At 39.4% G+C, this 22,168-nt stretch overlaps 2 protein-coding genes across 4 annotated transcripts in view; one reads left to right on the top strand and one right to left on the bottom strand.

Moving 5' to 3' along the window:
- On the top strand, positions 1 to 11,490 carry slc26a1 (solute carrier family 26 member 1). The gene is made up of 8 exons (XM_061698790.1): positions 1 to 123; positions 6,912 to 7,395; positions 7,487 to 7,687; positions 7,939 to 8,185; positions 8,274 to 8,505; positions 9,083 to 9,266; positions 9,357 to 9,644; positions 10,177 to 11,490. The coding sequence occupies exons 1-8, from the start codon at positions 95 to 97 to the stop codon at positions 10,750 to 10,752; spliced, it is 2,241 nt and encodes a 746-aa protein (XP_061554774.1). The 5' UTR covers positions 1 to 94; the 3' UTR covers positions 10,753 to 11,490.
- A 3,768-nt stretch (positions 11,491 to 15,258) lies between these two features.
- The window catches only part of LOC133413779 (progestin and adipoQ receptor family member 3-like), an 11,571-nt gene continuing 4,661 nt past the window's right edge, over positions 15,259 to 22,168 (bottom strand). For all 3 annotated transcript variants that reach the window (XM_061698566.1, XM_061698567.1, XM_061698568.1), the window contains exons 4-7: positions 19,491 to 19,646; positions 19,212 to 19,409; positions 18,582 to 18,672; positions 15,259 to 17,476 (exon numbers count right to left, since the gene is read on the bottom strand). In XM_061698566.1, the coding sequence (XP_061554550.1) occupies positions 17,352 to 17,476; positions 18,582 to 18,672; positions 19,212 to 19,409; positions 19,491 to 19,646 (570 nt within the window). In that variant the 3' untranslated portion in view covers positions 15,259 to 17,351. The remainder of the gene's footprint in view (positions 17,477 to 18,581; positions 18,673 to 19,211; positions 19,410 to 19,490; positions 19,647 to 22,168) is intronic.

Raw genomic sequence — 22,168 nt, forward strand, 5'->3', positions numbered from 1 at the left:
GCTTTGCAGTCGGAAGCAGGAAGAAGCCAGTGGGCAGCAGCTTAAAAGATGCTGGATGAAATAACGCCAGTGGAGGAGATGGAATGTCCTCCACATGCCATCCAACCTTCGCCTCCTCTCATGGTTAGTCTTCCTTCTTGTGACATCATATTGGCTGATGGAGCTTGTACACATGGATGCAGAAGGATTTAAAGAGACAGTCCACTGATCGTCTCCCAGGAGAAGAGACAAGTGTTGTTATTGTTGTTGTACAGTAATGGTTTAAACAATGTGACAAGATGATCCTAACATCTTGTGGCTGTTTCTCAGTGGGAGGACGTGTCCTCAATTTCACCCACAGGCAAAATAGATGATGTTCCACAGAAACTTAATCTATTTATATATGTGAGTGTCATTCATATGCATTCAGGCTGGAACATCTCCTCCCTCTGACCAACATCAGATCGCATCATCATCACCTTAAAAAGCTGTAATACATCCCCTGTGAAAGAAATATTATTAGCTTGGGAAGATGGACATAATGGTAGGGCTGATGAGCGTTCATGATAAATATCTTCACCAAGACTGTTGTGAGGAAAGGGATGACAAGATTAGCTGAAACACTGACAGTAACGCCTTTCATTGTAACATAGAATGTATTTAAAGAATACACACACACGTACGCATGCGCGCAAACTTTGACACTGCTCCAGTTTGACAAAAAAAAAAAAAAAAAAAAAACAGAAGCTCTCAGTAAAAGTCTGACTTTATCTTTATGATATATGATAGCGATGTTAGGTATGTACTGTCTTCCACTCTGTCTGTCAAAGCACTTTGTGAACCTTTTTTTTTAAAGGTGCTCTAGAAATGAAGTTATTATTAGCAAATGTAGTCATTAATGTCTAAATATTTGGATTAAGCGCTCCAAAAGTCAATTGTCATCATTTATAGTACTTCAGTGTTGTGTCCTGTTCTGTGCATTCAGCCTCTGAAGTGAATTGCACTGATGTTGTACCATTTGTAATGTGACTGATAGTTTCAGGGAAACTATAAACTGTAACTCTCAAGTGCATTTTTATATTACAACAGATGCCCTCACTTTTGTTACTCTCCATAAAAATATTGCTAAAAAAAAAAAAAAAAAAAAGATTTTTAGAAGGTCAGACACAATCATGGTTTTCAAATCCATGTAAGATAATTTTTAAAATTACAAACACATTCCTGAAAAATCACGCCGTCTCCAAATTACTACATGGTCCCTCAAAAAAGATGATACTGAATAATATATTCGCCGACCAATCACAGCATTATGACCATTGAGAGTTCTTCCGAATTGAGGTAACTAAAATATTAGATGCAGCGCTCATTATAACGCAGTATAATAATGAATGTATTGTTCAAATACTGTAATACCTCAAAACAGAACAATATCACCACGGTAAAGGCAACAATGCTGGGCAAGTAGTCCTAATGATCTGGCTGGCTGGTACATAAAGATAAACACTATACAACATGTCATAATGAGGATCATTTTACACTAATATAAGGCAATTAATAGACCAACACTTGGCAGAATGATTTGAAATGTTTGGCGTAAATCAATTAAAGATATCTGACTGATATCTTCAATTGTGTAAAAAAACAAGTGTATTGTTGATGGCATTAGATTCGTTTGTTAACGTGCTGACTGGTTGCAGCTCAGGTCAAACACGTTAACCTGCATGAAATCAATGTGTCTATGTGAGGCGCAAACAGGCCGCCAGATAAACAGCGCAGTTTGGTCAAAAATTGACTCAGGTTAACCTCATGTACAAATGTAATACTTGATGCAAATGAAGCCCCACCCACTGTAAACTGACAACCCAGTTGAAAATGTTTGCTCAGAGGGCTGCTCTTTATTCACTTTCGAGAGCAATCGCACTCACTCAGTCAACACGGACGACTTAGACGTCACATCAGACTGTGTTGTGGTTCAACTTCACCAGGTGAGTACAAGTGTGTGGGGGGAATCTAATAGCCTTTTGCAGTACCGCATTATTTAAATGTTATTAATGGCTTATAAATGTTTTATTAACATGTTATAAAGCATTGTTAAAAACAAATTGCATGCACTTGTCAAAACATTTTGTAAGAAAAGAAAAATGTTGCACATTGTAATTTATAACTGTTTAATAATTATTTACAGACACTTTATGATGTTATTGTTACAGCAAGGGAGACATATTGTTAAGTGGTACCAAAGTTTTCCCCGAATGATTGCTTGCTACAGTATTTCATATTACGGAAATATTTTGCAGTGAATGTGTGAGAAAACATTTAAAACAATTCTTCATTATTTATATGTTCCATCTTCTGAATTATTTATCAAATTTTGGATAAAAAACATTATTATTCCGGTGGGGGGAAAAAAAAATTACCTTCAGGTAAATTGCTAAACATTTAACAAAATGTTATTTTTATGTCTTCTCTTTTAAACTTAAAACGTCATAAGATATAATATTAGGGATAGACTGATTATTGGCCGGGCTGATTATCGACACCGATATTTGGTATTCTGATGCATATCCGTTTTTTTTTTTTTTTTTTTTTTTTTTTTTTTTTTTTTACAATAAGAGATCAATTTAAAACTGGGCAAACTTCAGGCAACTATTTATCTGTTTATTACATTTTCAGTTGACTTTCTAAGAGATGCTGATGACCATGAAAACTCCTTGCATTTGTATGCTTAAAGGCATTTAAACAAAGTGTTGGAGTTTGCATTGTTCAAATATTTGATGCCAATATTTTGCCTTTTACTGCAAATGAATATCACCTCCAAATATCAGTTATTGTCATCTTTGATTACCAATAATCGGTAACAAAGTTAGGCCATTGTTTTAGTGTGTGACATGGTGATCAATCTAACTGCTGCTTACAAAGGATCATCAGGGTGTTTCCTCCCATGCTCAGCCATTTATCAGGTGCTTTTTGCACTGAGTAAGAAAGCCCATGTTTGGCTGGAACCTATAAGTTTGTCGATGGAGCTTTGTCCCCAGGCTCTGTGGGAGATGTTTTTAACCTTGCTTGTGTCAGATCACAAAGCGAAATAGTCTCATAATTTGTGTCCGATTGCTTTTTTCCATATAAAGTCAAGAGAGGCTTCAGAGCAAGACGGTAATGCTTTCTTTTCACGGTCCAGTTGCCTTCTTTTACTGCTGTTGTAAGATGTGAGAGAACATAAGTAACCGTGTAAAGGAAGTGCTGAATTTTCACAATTGTCACATATATGCAGTAACATCATGAATGGGTGTTAATACCAACTGAGAAATACAGATGTTAGTAGTTTATTATTGACTACCTCAGTGGGTTATCGGCCATTAAGAGTTCTGAAACACACCGCATGATCCTGTTGAGATGAGGATGATAATGGATGACATATATTGTTTTACTGCTAGTGTCACATGGTTTCATGGTTTGCTCCTGAAACTAACAAACTTTGTGGAAACTGTGTGACAAACAATTCATGGCGAACATGTATGCAGTTACATTTTCTGTCTTTAAAGTTAATAATACTATATCTTTTCTGATCTTACCAAATGAACTATAGCTTGCAGAAAAGAGGTATCATTGCAAAAATGCTATTAGGTACAATTGAACAAGTCTCACGTAGCCAAACAAGGTACCCATAATATAAGAAAAACCTTCCACCAGTATGAATCAGAATCGGAATCACAATCAGAATCATCTTTATTTGCCAAGTATGTCCAAAAAACACAAGGAATTTGTCTGCGGTAGTTGGAGCCGGTCTAGTATGGCAACAGACAGCCAATTGACAGAGAACACTTTTGAGACATAAATGCTATGCAGTTCGACAACAGGGAAAACTACAATCACAGTGAGAGTGTGACTGTAAACTAATAATATGGCAGATAAGTGGATAATTGGCATTCATTATATGTGATCAATTTCAAATTAAAGTTTGAGATATTCTAAAATTCTTTAATATTAACCATACAAATCAACATTTTAAGGCGCAATTGTTTTATAAGTTATGTTACCATTAATAATTGACAAGAGGTTACAAAAACCACAAATATTGATAAGGTAAAACTGTCAGGTGTTTCTAAGCGTAACTAGTCAATAAGATATGAAGTGACATGACAATATATCCATAAATTATATTCCAATTAGAGTCAACAAAGTAGAGTGAACTTTGTACCACATGACTCGTGCTGTTTTTTTTTCAGCTTTTAAGATTTATTTTGACCCCAAGGTAGCAAAAAGACTTTTTGCATGGTTGATGTTGCTCATGCTTTATTTTGTTGCTTTCTCTGACACTACTTTTACAATGCACATTATGTCACATATAAGACCAGGATATAAACACCGCATGACCACATAGGCTACAAGCAAGTTTTATGAGTGCTTTTCACCAGATCCATAAAAAGCAAAGGATGCAAAAAAAAAAAAAATTATATTGGAGTATGCAGTGATTTGACTTAAAGTGACAAAGGTTTTAAATTTTTTTTTCAATAATTACCACTGGTTTGTGCCAATATGGTTCAAAATTAAGCCAGTACATTGGTGTAAGCATAATCATTGCTAGAGACAAGAGTCTTTAATGTGTTTCGTTGTAGTTATAGAGAGTACATTGAAATGCAAACAATTAGGACAAAACTTGTCTGTCTTGTTATTGTAGTCAGTTAAATTTTGGTGGACACTCAGAGCAACAGCAGACAGGATGAGGATTAAACAAATAATAAAATAGACACAATATGGTTTGTACTATAGAGTATGGTTTGCAAATTGCTTTGTTATCTTATCACAAGTGAATTTTTACCTTGGGCACTCCTCCTTAATGTTGCAATAAATTGTCACTGAAAACCTTCCAGCGGAGTGTCTATCAAGCCAGTACACGGGTGCTTTACAATTTTGAAGTTTAAAAAAAAAAAAAAAAATAATAATAATACATTTACGTATACTGTACGGTTTCTTAATAATGTGGATTTTCACCTATTGCGGCCGAGTCTGGAACGTATCCCTGGCAATAAACAGGGGTTCACTGTCTAGGAAATAAGGTGAGCAGAGTAATACAACCCCAATTCCAATGAAGTTGGAACGTTGTGTTAAACATAAATAATACATAATAATACATAATAATGATTTGCAAATCATGTTCAACCTATATTTAATTTAATACACTACAAAGACAAGATATTTAATGTTCAAACTGATAAACTTTATTATTTTTAGCAAATAATCATTAACTTGGAATTTTATGGCTGCAACACGTTCCAAAAAAGCTGAGACAGGTGGCAAAAAAGACTGAGAAAGTTGAGGAATGCTCATCAAACACCTGTCTGGAACATCTCTCAGGTGAACAGGCTAATTGGGAACAGGTGGGTGCCATGATTGGGAATAAAAGGAGCTTCCCTGAATTGCTCAGTCATTCACAAGCAAAGATGGGGCGAGGTTCACCTCTTTGTGAACAAGTGTGTGAGAAAATAGTCGAACAGTTTAAGGACAATGTTCCTCAACGTACAATTGCAAGGAATTTGGGGATTTCATCATGTACGGTCTATAATATCATCAAAAGGTTCAGAGAATCTGGAGAAATCACTGCACGTAAGCGGCAAGGCCAAAAACCAATATTGAATGCCCGTGACCTTCGATACCTCAGGCGGCACTGCATCAAAAACCGACATCGGTGTAATGTGTAAAGGATATCACCACATGGGCTCAAGAACACTTCAGAAAACTATCCATCCATCCATTTTCTGAGCCGCTTCTCCTCACTAGGGCGTGCTGGAGGCTATCCCAGCTATCAACGGGCAGGAGGCGGGGTACACCCTAAACTGGTTGCCAGCCAATCGCAGGGCACATACAAACAAACAACCAGTCGCACTCACATTCACATTCCTACGGGCAATTTAGAGTCGTCAATTAACCTAGCATGCATGTTTTTGGAATGTGGGAGGAAACCGGAGTGCCCGGAGAAAACCCACGCAGGCACGGAGAGAACATGCAAACTCTAAACAGGCGGGGCCGGGGTTCTGTGTCCGACGAGTCCACATTTCAAATTGTTTTTGGAAATTGTGTCCTCTGGGCCAAATAGGAAAAGAACCATCTGGAGTGTTATGGACGTTCAAAAGACAGCATCTGTGATGGTATGGGGCTGTGTTTGTGCCAATGGTATGGGTAACTTACACATCTGTCAAGGCACCATTAATGCTGAAACTTACATACAGGTTTTGGAGAAACATATGCTGCCATCCAAGCAACGTCTTTTTCATGGACGCCCCTGCTTATTTCAGAAAGACAATTCCAAACCACATTCTGCACGTGTTACAACAGCGTGGCTTCGTACTAAAAGAGTGCGGTACTAGACTGGCTTGCCTGCAGTTCAGACCTGTCTCCCATTGAAAATGTGTGGCACATTATGAAGCGTAAAATATGACAATGGAGATTCCGGACTGTTGAACAGCTGAAGCTGTACATCAAGCAAGAATGGGAAATAATTCCACCTACAAAGCTTCAACAATTAGTGTCCTCAGTTGCCAAACGTTTATTGAATGTTGTTAAAAGAAAAGGTGATGTAACACAGTGGTAAACTTTGACCCTGTCCCAGGTTTTTTGGAACGTGTTGCAGCCATAAAATTCTAAGTTAATGATTATTTCCTTAAAACAATAAAGTTTATCAGTTTGAACATGAAATATCTTGTCTTTGTAGTGTATTCAATTAAATATAGGTTGAACATGATTTGCAAATTACTGTATTCTGTTTTTATTTATGTTTAACACAACGTCCCAACTTCATTGGAATTGGGGTTGTAAATAAGAGAATCGGTGTCATTTGTGAGTAGAGTGATTAAGTAGCTCCACTGCCATAACATTTGATATTCACTGTCTTTGCCCCTTTCTCCCTGGTTTATTCCTAATTGATGATCTCCAAGGAGCACAGCTGACCACCCAGCCATCAACTCCACCCTTCTCTTCATCTGCCGCGCACTCTCCCCATTTGAGGCCATGGAGGAGTTCGGCAAGCTCAAAGAATACCCACCAGCTCATCCACCGTCTCTGTTGGAGCGGAGGGCTCGTCCTCCGCAGCCCACAGTTACGATCCTCAAGTCCAAGCTGAAGCAGAGCGTGAGCTGCTCTGTGCCCCGAGTACGTTCCACCTTGTATGGCCTCTTCCCTGTGCTGCACTGGCTGCCCAGGTACAAACTGCGAGAGTACGTGTGGGGGGACTCCATGTCTGGCTTGATCGTGGGAATCATATTGGTACCGCAAGCCATCGCCTACTGCCTGCTGGCTGGAGTAGAGCCCATCTATGGATTATACACGTCATTTTATGCTAACATCATCTACTTCCTCATGGGGACATCCAGACATGTTTCTGTTGGCATCTTTAGCCTGATGAGCCTCATGGTTGGACAGGTAAGCTACAGCTACATATGAGGTGTGTCACACTGGTCCTGGACTTTTTCAACCTGCTGATCTATTAGTAACAGCCTCCGCTTTTTTGCAGGTGGTCAACAGAGAAGTGTTCCTCGCTGGATTTGACCCCAACGAGGACTCTTCTGGTGCTCCAGAGTTCAACGGTTCATTCAGCATCAACCTCACAGCCAGTCAAACTCATTGTGTGGAGATATTGGGTGTGCAGTGTGGGAAGGAGTGTTACGCTATTAGCATTGCTGCTGCTCTTACGTTCCTGGCTGGTACCTACCAGGTAAAGAAACAACTTTCAAGTTTCCTAGCCTAAACATATCACAGATCGCAAGATTGAATGGGCTCCAGTTCAATCGCAACCCAAATGATGATAGGTGGCATAGAAACTGGATGGATGGATGACAAAGTAAAGTATAATATTGGAACAGAAGGCATAGCGATACTGTTATTTACTTCATTTTCCCACATCTATGTACAATGCAGTCTTTTATTTATGGAAGTATAAAGCAGGTCTCGCAATTCCCTACACAGGTTATGATGGCCGTGTTTCGGCTGGGCTTCGTCTCTGTGTACCTTTCGGCTCCCATGTTGGATGGTTTTGCCACAGGAGCCTCGTTTACTATCCTGACCGTCCAAGCCAAATACCTCTTGGGTCTGAAGATCCCGCGCCATCAGGGCTACGGCACTGTTGTTGTAACCTGGTTCAACATCTTCGCCAACATTCACAAGACCAACGTGTGTGACCTCATCACTAGTGCCATCTGTATCACAGTGTTAGGTAAATATGGACCAGAACTCTCTGGATCATCACGGAATAACGTGCAATAAGGCCATTTTAATTTGGGGGGTTTTCGGGGTCTCTATAGTGGCAGGGAAGGAGATCCAGGAACGCTACAAAAATCGTTTAAAGATCCCTCTGCCCACTGAGCTGGTCGTAGTAGCCGGAGCCACGCTGGCCAGTCATTTTGGCAATCTCAACCATCATTACAGCACCAGTGTTTCAGGACACATCCCCACAGGCTTTATGCCTCCTCAAGTGCCCAGCTTTAGTCTGATGCCAAGAGTAGCACTGGACGCCGTTCCTCTTGCTGTCATCAGGTAATTTTTAAACAAGTTAATGCTATCTTTGCTTGGTGGGAGCAGCATCTCTTCGTATGGGTTGTTAAAAAGAAATATAGCAGCTGGCTTACTGTCTCACGGGCAGCAGAATTGGCATTTATTTGCACTAAATGTCAAATTCATGATGAAATCTAATATTATAATGGTAATGCACTGGAGATCTATCCATTGTCTGTGTGTTCCTGCTATTATTCATCACATTGGTTCTTGGTGGTGGGTTGCATATTGTTTAACAATGTATTAAAATGATAACAAATCAATGCATTTTCAAATCTAACTATAATGACAATGAAGAAAAGTGAAAAGCCACAATTATGAACAAGAATTGAAGTGTTATCCCATAATTCTTTAGTTAGTTAGGTAGACATGCTGTGAAGAATCAGAAAATGACTTTTTAGTCAGGTACACATATGAACAGCAATGACAATTGCAATAATTTTATAATAAAAAATGACAAGAAATCTTTGTACGATGAGGGTGTATGTTTGTATAGATTGTTTTTTGTTTTGTTTTTTTAAATAGTGATTGGTCAACAAAAATGTATTTTCATTTCTAGCTTTGCCTTCACCGTGTCACTGTCCGAGATGTTTGCCAAGAAAAATGGCTACACAGTTCGTCCCAACCAAGAGATGTTCGCCATCGGCTGCTGTAACATCATCCCGTCCTTCTTCCATTGCTTCACCACAAGTGCAGCTTTGGCAAAAACTATGGTGAAGGACTCAACGGGCTGTGAGACACAGGTAAAGTCCATACCTAAGAAAAGCACATCAGAAGACTATAGTTTTTGTGGAAAGTAGCATTCTGAGTGTGTTTCTGTGCCCTTCTATCAGGTATCAAGTCTGATCAGCGCTTTGGTCATCCTGCTCGTCTTGCTCTTCTTCGCGCCTCTCTTCCACGCTCTCCAGAAGTGCGTCCTTGCCTGTATCATCATTGTCAGCCTTCGCGGGGCACTCAGGAAGTTCAAGGACCTCCCCGCTAAGTGGCGAGCCAGCCGCAACGACGCCGTGGTTTGGCTGGTCACTATGTCGGCCACAGCTCTGATAAGCGTCGAGCTCGGCCTCCTGATTGGCATCACCTTCTCTATGATCTGCATCATCTATAAGACCCAGAACCCTAAGGTGAGTGATAGCGATGGAACTGCATAGAGCAATTTTCTGTCCATTTGCTTCCTTCTGAGGGCATTGAATCGATCGCAACTGGTTGTCTTAGAAGACGTTTCGCCTCTCATCGGAGCATGCTTCATCAGTTCACTCACATATGGCAGATAGGACAGCTCTCGCCCGAGTGTTGGTGTGGAAACTCAAATATTTATCTCCTTAGTTAAAGGCATGCCCGAAATATGAACGGTATCAGTCTTTTGTGACGCAAAACAAGTCGTTAAAACACATTGAAGAGAGGCCCCTATTCTGTTTTGTGCCTTTAAGAATTAACCGTATAGCTTGGGAACATATTTGTACCTAGAGTATAAAGACTTGAAAGGTGTACAAACATCTATCTTTCTGTCCAGTACAGTATTACGTATGATAGTTACCTTTACGGACAAAAATAGACTCATACGGCACCCTATTCTTGCCAATCTATGCAATTTTACAGATTACCAATGAGTGAAAGATTGAAAGTCAATCTCAAAATTCCCATGTCAAAAATCAGGTCTCTCTTCTGGGCCGGGCGAACGACTCTGATCTTTATGAGGATGTGGAGGAATACCAAAACCTGGTCCCGCCAACCCGAGTGCGAGTCTTCCGCTTCCAGGCTCCTCTCTACTACGCCAACAAGGACACCTTCCTGAAAGCCCTCTACAAAGCTGTCGGGGTGACACCTTTCTTGGAGATGACCAGGAGGAAAAAGGCAGGGAAGAAGGCCAAAAAGATGTCCATGACACAGGCCCAGGCAAACGGAGACGCCAACAATGGAGATGTCGTTGTGGCACTCGTTCAAAGAGAACTGGACTTCCATGCCATCATTTTGGACTGCTCTGCCATCCCCTTCATAGACTCCACTGGCATGGCTGCCTTTAAAGGGCTGCTCACAGAGTTTGAGGAGATAGGCGTGAGAGTGGTGCTCGCCTGCTGTAACATCACGCTCATTGATACCTTGCAGAAGGGACAGTTTTTTGGGAAGGGTGGCAAAGACATGAGCAACATGCTGTTCCACACAGTCCACCATGCCGTCCTGCAGACAAGCATTCGGCAGACGGACAAGAGCTTAGAAGACTCTGACTTGTAGAACAAAAGATGAACTAAATGGGGAAAATATGTAGGCTCGTGGCAGCATGGCGGGCAGTGTTTAGCACATCTGCCACAGAGTCGAGAGTTCTTGGGTTCGAATCTCGGCACAAGCTCGAACAGGTGAAATTTCAGCCAATAACGGAGGATAGTTTCCAATAAAATGTGCAAATTTGCGGGGGAACAGTGTAGTACATGTGGGCAGCTTTGATATTGCTGTGAGGGAAGACTTGTCGTCAAAGAGCACAACCAAAAGTCCAATTAAAATTGAACTCCATAGAGCACAGCAGACCTGCACCAAGGCGGTAGCATCACATGGGTTGTCAGTGCTCAGAGTATTTGTACCCCTTAACCCATGGACGGTACCCATCACACAACTGTATGTGCATTTGAATAATTTAAGATAGGAAAAAAAATCCAAAATCAAAGCAAAACTCAGTTCATCAGTCAGTACAGATTTTATTTAATGATCACATTGTTCCCGCACGTTTCACTTTTAGGTTGGCGCATTTTCACAAAACACTTTTTTGACCCCTTTAGACCACTGTACTTGTCACTCGCACTTGGTCCAGCTGAATCAGGCGCGTTCTGAATGTCAATCAAAATATAGCTGTAAACGAATTGTTGTGATACAAGCTGAAATGACGCTTATTCCTATGACGTTTATCAAATCCCGCAACTCAGGTCAAGAATCTGTATGAGGAGGTACAAAAACAATGACCAAGATCAAAGCAAAATAAACCTGTTGGGTCATTATTCACTATCAAGCAAATGTAATGTTATTAATGTCTTATTTTGAAGTTCCACTTTTACAGTGGAGCACTTCGCTAATATACTTTTTGACCCTTCTGGGCCACCACAACTCACACTTCTTTTTTCATTTTTTTATTTTGTGGACTGGTACAAATATGTCATGTTTGTCACATTATGTCAACATATGGCAGAGGTACATCGAAGTCCACAACAAGAATGTTGTGTAGGAGCCTAAAATACAAACAAACAACCATTCGCACTCACATGCACACCTACGGGCAATTTAGAGTTGTCAATTAACCTACCATGCATGTTTTGGGGATGTGGGAGGAAACCGGAGTGCCCGGAGAAAACCCACGCAGGCACGGGGAGAACATACAAACTCCACACAGGCAGGGCCGGGGATTGAATCCGGGTCCTCAGAACTGTGAGGCAGACGCTCTAACCAGTCGTCCACCGTGCCGCCAGGTTTTGTTTATTTTTATTTATTTTTGTTTTTTACTCCAGAGAAACAACACGGCCTTGTGTTTATGGATTTAAAAAAATTGGCAGAAAAGTACTTTTCAGTGAACCATGCCAAAATGTTACAGGATGGTCATCTATGACTTTCTTCTAGCGACAATGTATTTATTACAATATTGCTCTAACGAACTATTGTAAACAAACTTGGACAGAGAGCTCATTTATGTTGTATTTCTGGAAAACATTTCTTATGCTAATATTACACATAATTCTGGTACAAAACTGCAATTATTGCCAACATTAAGTGAGAGGTGGAGGAACTTTATTTAGAATTGGAAAAAAAAAAACACTGAAATTAGTTAAAACTGTAATGTGATGTGAAATAGGTATTTTTATTTTTAATCTGAAAAAGTGGATAGTTATATTGTTTTTCCAAATTTAAAAAAACTAAATATTTCAACATTGAACCACAACAAAATGTAACTTAAGGCATCCAATGAATCAAAACACTTTTATCATATAGCATTACTCAGAACTGGCAGGAACACATTTGGCGTCATCATTATGGAAATAAAATAATTTTTTAAAATGTTACTATGCATAATTCCAATACAACCCTGAAATCAACCGTGACAACATGATGTTGAATTTGAAACCAACCTTTGAAATAAGTTGACTATTTACACAGTATATGTACTGTATGTATTTATACAGGTACATCTCAATAAATTGGAATGTCCTGGAAATGTTTATTTCAGTACTGTAATTAAATTCAAAAAGTGAACTCATATGTTGTATAGATTCATTAAACACAGGATATTCTGTTTCATAAAGACAATTCCTACTTAATTTCTGTTTAAAATCATTTTGGAATGTTTCTTATGTAATATTCCAATTTCTTAAGACGGCGAATTTGGGTTTTTTCATGAGGTATAAGATCTAATCAGCAAAATTACGAGAAATAAATATATCACTACATACAAGTGAGCAAATTGTGACATTTTCAAATCTACTGAAATTAATAAAATTTTCCAGGATTTTCTAATGTATTGAGATGCACGTTTAATTTTCTTATGGCCTGTGCGTGCACCGGATGTGCTGAGTCTGACAAGTTGACCATGAGTCAAAAAGTGGAGTATGTCACATTAATAGTGACAAAGTGATGCGTCAGATGCTCCACTCTTCCGCGACGCCATTTCCCAACATAATTAGCACTCTTACAAATTGTGAGTGACTTGTTAAACATCAATGAGTGTCAGCATCCAGCAGAATCTCATGGTCTAATTATTCAATGCAAAGTTACACATCTACTTTACATACTGTGTACCTTTGGAGAGGCCTTCATTACTTATTGTGTATATAGTGTATGCTGAGTTTTTGCCTGAACAAATATGGTTATATTTTGGTATTTAAAAAAAACAAAACATTTCAAATACAGTGCCGTGAAAAAGTATTGGCCCCCTTCTCAAATTCTTATATTTTTTGCATAGTTTCCCCACTTTAATGTTTAAAATCATCAAACACATTTAAATATAAGACAAATATAGCCCCAGTGATTTTAAAATGTTGTTTTTAAAAGTTAATTTAATGTATTAAGGAAAAAGAGTATTCAAAGTCACCTGGCCCTGTGTGAAAAAGTAATAGGGAGAGCCATTATCCTAACAAGGAGAAAACATGGAACAGTGGTGAACCTTCGCAGGAGGCTCCAAAATTGACCCTAAGACAGTGATTTCCAACCTTTATGGAGTGAAGGCACATATTTTACAATTGGAAAATCTCACGGCACACCAACAAACAAAAATGTCACAAAAAGTAGATACACAGTAATTACTGTATGTACTTCCTGCCATCTAATAGAAGAGTAATAGAAGCCATCTAATAGAAGAGTCTAATAGAATAGTCTATCACAATGCCTCACTGGCATAAATAGAGTAACAAAGATACATTATTTCTTGTAAATGAATAATTTTTTGAGCAGGTAAGTAAAATTTGATAATTTCCCACGGCACACCTGAAGATCGCTCATGGCACACTAATGTGCCACGGCACACTGGTTGGGAATCACTGCCCTAAGAGAACAGCAATGACACATCTAGGAGGCGACAAAGGAACTCAGGACAACTTCTAAAGAACTGCAGGCCTCCCTTGCCTGAGTTAAGGTCAGTGTTCACAACACAACAACAAGGAAGAGACTTGCCAAAAATGGCATCCATGGCAGAGGTCCAAGGGCGAAAATCACTGCTGACCAACAAGAACTTAAAGGCTCATATTACTTTTGCAAAAAAAAAGACTTGAGAGAATTTTATATGGACTGAGATGAAATTTTAGCTTTTTTGAAAGTGTGTGTCTTGTGCCATCTGGTGTAAATCTAGCACAGCATTTCAGAAATGGAACATCATAACAGCAGGCTGCTTTTCTCCTTCAGGACCTGGACAACTCGCTGTGATTGATGGAACCATGAATTCTGCTCTTTAACAGAAAATCCTTAAGGAGAATGTTCAGCCATCACTTTGTGACCTAAGTTTAAGTGCACTTGGGTTCTGCAGCAGGATAACGATCCAAAACACAACAGCAAGTTAAATTCAGAATGGCTTACAAAAACAAAATGAAGGTTTTGGTGAGGCCTAGTCAAAGTCCAGACTTGAATCCAACTGAAATGCAGTGGCGTGACCTTAAAAAGGCCGTTCATGCTTGAGAATCCTCCATTTTTTCTGAATTCAAACAATTCTGCAAGCAAGAGCGGGCTAAAATATCTCCACAGAGATGTGAAAGACTAATTGCCAGTTATAGAAAATGCTTGATTTCAGTTGTTGCTACTGAGGATGGCCTAACCAGTTTTTAGGTTGTTTTTTTTCCTTAATAAATACAGTCACCAATTGAAAACAGCATTTTAGTTCACTTGGGTTATATTTGGCCGATATTTACATTTGTTTGATGATTTGAAACATGGAAATGGGGGAAATATGCAAACATTTATGAATTTAAGAAGGGGGCCAATACTTTTTCACAGCTATGTATTTAGTTTTTACGTGACCAAATATGGTTACATTTTGGGTATTTTGTTTTTAAATAAAATAAAATTAAAATCACTGATCACATGCAGTATGATCTATGCGTAGGGTTAAAATGAGAAACTTTTTACTTGTGGTTCAAATTCTTAATAAGAGCACCAACGCCGCCCTCTATCGTTCACACTAGAAATGACAAGCTCAACACCCTTTGGGGGAATGTTCCGTGGCATCTTGTCTATTTACAATGTGACAGTTGGAACAGTATGACACTTGGTAACAAATAGTTCCCAGCATTCTTTATTCATTGAAAACATATTTCTTTGCACATGGGGCCTGACATTATTTAAGTTTCAGCATTTACGGTCAGTTCCAGTGCTTCGTGATACATATCATATTTGAGAAAAGCACAGACGATTGATGAAAAGTCCAAAGTAATAACGACAGAAGGCAACATCACGTCATCAAGAAACAGCCTAATGTCAGAATAAAAATTAAAAGATAAAAAGAATACGACAGTGGCCTCGTGGTGCAAAAGTCTAGTCAGTGCATGTACTGTATACGTTTGTTCTGGTACAAGGCAAATCAATGAAGTTGTGCTGTATAACAAAGACTGAGCCAAATTATAAACAACAAACATCCTTCAAGCTTCCCGGATCAAGTCAGACTGGCCCAATTCACACATTACACACACATTATAATATACTGTCATACAGAGATGGCCTACCTAATTTGTGCTGTAAAACAGGAGTAAAACAAAAGAGGCAGCTAATCACCCAATGGGCCAAAGACATGCAATCACTCCTACACAAGTATACAAAAATAGATATTTACATCATGCATAGTTTGGCTTTACAGTGGGGGGGCATGATTATTTGATCTTCTGTTGGATTTGTAGGTTTGAAGACTATACTGTATACAATATACAAGTGTGGCATATTAGTCACAAATGTATGAAAAATTACCTCCGTGCTGGAGTCTGACAACTGTGATTCTGAAAAGAGGAGTGGGCCGAAATCCCTCCTGAGCTCTGTGCAAACCTGGTGACCAACTTGCTGCTTGCCAACAAGGGTTTCTATATCAAGTACGAACTTATGTTTTGTTTGAGGATCAAATGCTTACTTTTCTCATTAAAATGCCAAATATTTTATCACATTTATATTGTGCCACCTTTCTACTTTTACTGATACAGGGCCTATTACTATAATGAATAAATACAGACAATTCATTTCCTTGTAAGTGAGAAAACTCACAAATTCAGCATGGATCATTCGTTTCCCCGAGCTTTTTCAACTATTACAAATGAAGAAAACATGCTGACAATATCAATGATGTTATTGGAAACCACAAGCAATGTAGAGGTAGCGCCCACTATTTAATTTAATCAAGTAAATGTTCTCTTTAGAGCGCCATGCAATTGTAGTGCTTTGCGACAAGTATACATTTCACATTACAATAGATATCATACGACTCCATAATCATATAAGGGAATAGAAATGGCAATGATTATTATTTTTGTAACATTTCCAGTTTGTTGGAAATATTCGATACCTAACAGCCAAATCTATGATTATTAGAGCAATGAAGTTGGTTGACTGTTGGCATCCATCACACTATCAAGTTTCCTGCTTCTAAACACAAATTGTGTCATGCTAAATAAATAACATGCTAATACCCACCCACCTACACCAAATATTTTTGAACACTTTAGGCAGCGACACGCACCGTGTCGTTGACAGTGCTTCTTTGTTCAATAAAAGGCTCCTTTTTTTTTTTTTTGGAACCTCGATTTAACAGACTAATAGGACGGGGGACGAGCGCTCGCTCTCGTAAACAACAGCCATAGATTCCATAGATAGATAGGTAAATACGTGAGCTGCATACCTAGGGTGACGCTAGGCTAATTTCCTTGCATTGCTCTTGATAAAATGTTGCCACATCCAACTTGGCTGCCACGTAGGCACATCTGTTAGCCGGATCTAGTATTCATACTGTATATCTGTTACAATAGCGGCACAAGCCAGAAATATGTGGCCCAGTCTCTGCCTATTGACTGTTCCACAACTCCAGTAAACAACAATGGCCGATTCTGGAACTAGAAACGGAGATTTGAGTGAACTGGGCACTATTTCTGGACACTATTTTCTGTCCGTTCCAGCCGATAACCGTTATATCGGAGTCAGTTAAATTGAGGTTCCACTGTACTGGCAATTGCAGTCCTCTTAATCGACTTGCTACTGACACATATTGGCTCCGGTGGACGTGCTTGTTTGTATTGACCAAATGTAAACGTTTTCAACATTAACGAAAAGCAATTGGTTTTTTCGCCTATACCCAAGTGCATTATTATGTTATTTGATCATTGTCATTGTGTCTTTTAGGGGCAGGGCTGGCTGTGCCGGAACTGCATGATGTCGACTGCGGTCTGATGCCACCAGTAAAGCATTGCAACCACCAAAACGTGCCACACCTGATGACTGGCGCCAACATAGTTCACGTGGCCTAAAAGAAAGAAAGGTATGTAAATACTCGATGTAAGCTTTTTTCGCTGTTGTGTAAAAACGGAACCAACAAGGAATGGGGCAACAAAGTTGCCCCCGGCTTTGGAGGTGGTATCTTCATACAAGATGACTCACCTTAGTAATTCTCCCTCTCCACTTCCTGAAATGCTATGTGTGCATCAATTTTCATCAACGTTAAGGCTGAGTAGACAATTATTTTTTATACTCCACTTGCATGACAGTTTGAATTTTTAGACTTCAGTATTCAACCAATTATCCTGTCGATTAATTAGATAAAAATGTATTTAGCATTATTAAACAAAATAACAAGTCCATGTGAGGTACAGGTATTATTTTTGTCCACCTGGGGTCGCCATCCTCACATTCTACTGTCGTATCTGTGACTGAGTGTGTGTGACTAGTGCATGGGTGTCGACAAAGGAGAGCGTAAAGTTGGCTGGCTGTTAAATGAGTGTTATAGAGTTGGCTGACTGTTAACTGAGTTTTAACTCCATGTGGGCAGTGACCATCGGCAACTCGCCTAGGAATGTGCTTATTATGTGTTTTTTTGTCTTACCGATCAATAATTTGATAATTTCCCACGGCACACCTGAAGATCGCTCATGGCACACTAATGTGGCACGGCACACTGGTTGGGAATCACTGCACTAAGAGAACAGCAATGACACATCTAGGAGGCAACAAAGAAACTCAGGACAACTGAGAATTTGATCAATAAAGCGATTGAAAGTGCCCCGGGGAGTGTGTCTGTCCTTGACCACTTGCAGGGATATTACAATAGGTTCTAAATAGCAATAGCAGACTATATTAAATTAGCTAACATCCGTGCGTTACCATGTGTTGGCAATCGGAGACATGCTGTTGTGGTACACATTGAAATTTTATGTTCCTTGGTAAGTGTGAAATAATACTTCTGTCTTTATGGACTCTTTCCCCCTGGCTCACCGCCATTGTGCCAACCCTATTGCACTGTACTTTTTCATTTAAACTGAGTGAATTCCACTAACATGTCCTCTTTCTCAGTGCATCGGCTGGTGAGTAGGCAGCACTTGGCGAGAGACAAAGGCGGAATGAAATGGACTCACCGGGGAAGCAGCGTTCAGGCATCTTGGTAATGTAGAACACGAAGGCAGCTGCACCGATTAGGTACATGACAATCAGGCGAGGCAGGAACATCTGCACAAATGACAAAACACAACGTCGGCAAAGCAATGTCATATTGAATAAAGTACTGAGATTCACCTGAGATTTACAGAATATGTAAAACTTTTGATTTTAGACTTCACATTTTATTGATTATCAAAGAAAGTGCAAAGCCTTTTTGGCCTTATGTCCAATTTAATTTGAAAAAGGCCATTTTCACACAGTGGCAAGTTGACCCAGCAACAACAGAAATATTAGAAATATTTTATTTATTTTGTATAGTTTTAATAGGTTATTTTTACTTCAACTTTTATGTGTAATACATTTTAATGTAATTATTTTTAAGTATTTGTTTTATTTTTCTATATCTAAGTCCAGTGGTAATGTTCAATCTATACATGAAGCTACAGTGGCTTTCAATAATATTAAGTCTACTTTTTAGGAATAAAAGCTCTGTCTTGTTTTTGATTAACATTTAGGACTACAACACTATTGTATCATAATGTTGGTCATGATGGTGGTACTTTGGAAACCACCGATCATGAGCTTTTGTTGGATGAATCTTTCCTCACCTTAACGATGTCACAGGTGAGCCCCCCATTGAGCAACACCCAGTGGCACGTCGGAACCACACCGATAACGGCTATGCCGAAGAAGATGGACACCCTTATGCACCGCCACTCAGCGGTCATGTACCGTGGGTGGAACTGGGCACCACAGACTAACAGGATCATGCACAGCACCGTCAGCGAGTAGACCTGCCGCCAAAACTGGAAAACAAAAAGATGATTAAAAACTGATTAAGTAGTGAAGTCCTGTCAGAGTTGGAGGAAATGCTGCGCGCCACATACAGCATTGCAATAGAAGGAATAATAGATGCCAGGCACGTAACAGCCCAAGATGCCGACAGAAATGCCCGCGTAGTCCAACGCCAGCCAGCGACGACTCGTCTTCTCCGATCGATGGCACAAGAACAGATGATAGCCGACGGAACACAACATGCACACCTAGAAGCAACACGTACACAAAATGGTTACAAACAGTGTGGTAATGTTACCATTCCATATTGCAGTGATTCCCAACCACTATTAGCGTACCCTGAGAGATCATCAGGTGTGCTGTAGGAAGGATCCAATTTCCATTTTTTTCCATTTTCTATTTACAACCCCAATTCCAATGAAGTTGGGATGGTGTGTTAAACATAAATAAAAAAGGAATACAATGATTTGCAAATCATCTTCGACCTATATTTAATTGAAAACACCACAAAGACAAGATATTTAATGTTCAAACTGATAAACTTTTTTGTTTACAGCAAATAATCATTAACTTGGAATTTTACGGCTGCAAAACATTCCAAAAAAGCTGGGACAGGTGGCAAAAAAGACTGAGAAAGTTGAGGAATGCTCATCAAACACCTGTTTGGAACATCCCACAGGTGAACAGGCTAATTGGGAACAGGTGGGTGCCATGATTGGGTATAAAAGGAGCTTCCCTGAATTGCTCAGTCATTCACAAGCAAAGATGGGGCGAGGTTCACCTCTTTGTGAACAAGTGTGTGAGAAAATAGTCAAACAGTTTAAGGACAATGTTCCTCAATGTACAATTGCAAGGAATTTAGGGATTTCATTATCTACGGTCCATAATATCATCAAAGGCAGCACTGCATCAAAAACCGGCATCAATGTGTCAAGGATATCACCACATGGGCTCAGGAACACTTCAGAAAACCTATGTCAGTAAATACAGTTTGGCGCTACATCCGTAAGTGCAACTTGAAACTATGCAAAGCAAAAGCCATTTATCAACAACACCCAGAAATGCCACCGGCTTCTCTGGGCCCGACCTCATCTAAGATGGACTGATGCAAAGTGGAAAAGTGTTCTGTGGTCCGACAAGTCCATATTTCAAATTGAGTTTGGAAATTGTGGACGTTGTCTAAAGAGGAAAATTGTGGACGTTGGCCAAAGAGGAAAAGAACCATCTGGACTGTTATGGACGCAAAGTTCAAAAGCCAGCATCTGTGTTGGTATGGGGCTGTGTTAGTGCCAATGGCATGGATAACTTACACATCTGTCAAGGCACCATTAATGCTGAAAGGTACATACAGGTTTTGGAGAAACATACGCTGCCATCCAAGCGACGTCTTTTTCATGGACCCCCCTGCTTATTTCAGCAAGACAATGCCAAACTACCTTCTGCACGCGTTACAACAGTGTGGTTTTCTAGTAAAAGAGTGCGGGTACGAGACTGGCCTACCTGTCTCTCATTGAAAATGTGTGGCGCATTATGAAGCATAAAATACAACAACGAAGACCCCGGACTGTTGAACAGCTGAAGCTGTACATCAAGCAAGGATGGGAAAGAATTCCACCTACAACGCTTCAACAATTAGTGTCCTCTGTTCCCAAATGTTTATTGAATGTTGTTAAAAGAAAAGGTGATGTAACACAGCGGTAAACATGACCCTATCCCAGCATTTCTGGAACGTGTTGCAGCCATAAAATTCTATTATTTGCTAAAAACAATAAAGTTTATCAGTTTGAATATTAGATATCTTGTCTTTGTAGTATATTCAATTAAATGTAGGTTGAACGTGATTTGCAAATCATTGTATTCCGTTTTTATATATGTTTAACACAACATCCCAACTTCATTGGAATTGGGGTTGTACTACAAATAATCTATCTTTGTTCATCTATCTATCCCAGCAACATATAGTGACACACAGTACAATTAAATGCCTATTAAATGCTAGATGGCCTTAGGTACAATTAACCGGTCTACTTGTTGCCATTCATACAAGCAAATAACAGCTTTGTGTTTAACTCATAGGCCCAGATTTAATCACGCAACTAAGTTTATAAGTTGTATAATTACATTGTTATACTTTTTATTGGAAAAAAATTTGGGTGGTGTGCCGTGAAAGTTTTCTAATAAAAACGATGTGCTTTGACTTAATAAAGGTTGGGAAACACTGCTTTAGTGGACACTTTATTAGGATTTTAATAGACAGTTAATTGTAGGGTCAAGTATAATCATGCTCAGTTTTAAGTGACACTGTGTGTGGCCTGCCAAAGCAAATCATGAGCGTCGACTTACTGATTTTTGCTAAAATATTAAAGCAAAGCAAGCATATATTAAAAGGTAATTTGAGCAAATTTGTTATTTCAGATGTAGCAAACTGGTAGCCCTTCTCAATGACCCCTGGTTTACGGCAACCCAACCAGTTGAGGTAAAGAGCCACCCACTACAGAGACCCAGGTCTGTTTGAGGTTTCTTCCTAAGGGGGAGTTTTTGCTTGCCTCTGTTGCCTAGTGCTTGCTCATGCGAGATTAGTTGGTTTCTTAATTTGTGAGGAGCGTGGTTCTCGGCCTAGCCCATATGTAAAGTGCCTTGAGATAAGTTCCACTGTGAATTGATGATATGAAAATAAAATTTACTTTATTTCACTTGACAACCAAACTTAGCATTATTAGCTTTTCACTTTTGTCTATCACTGAACAGGAAAAAACCGAGAGGTGCACCA

Source organism: Phycodurus eques, chromosome 15 (genome assembly GCF_024500275.1).
Source record: "Phycodurus eques isolate BA_2022a chromosome 15, UOR_Pequ_1.1, whole genome shotgun sequence".
NCBI classification, from domain to species: Eukaryota; Metazoa; Chordata; class Actinopteri; order Syngnathiformes; family Syngnathidae; genus Phycodurus; species Phycodurus eques.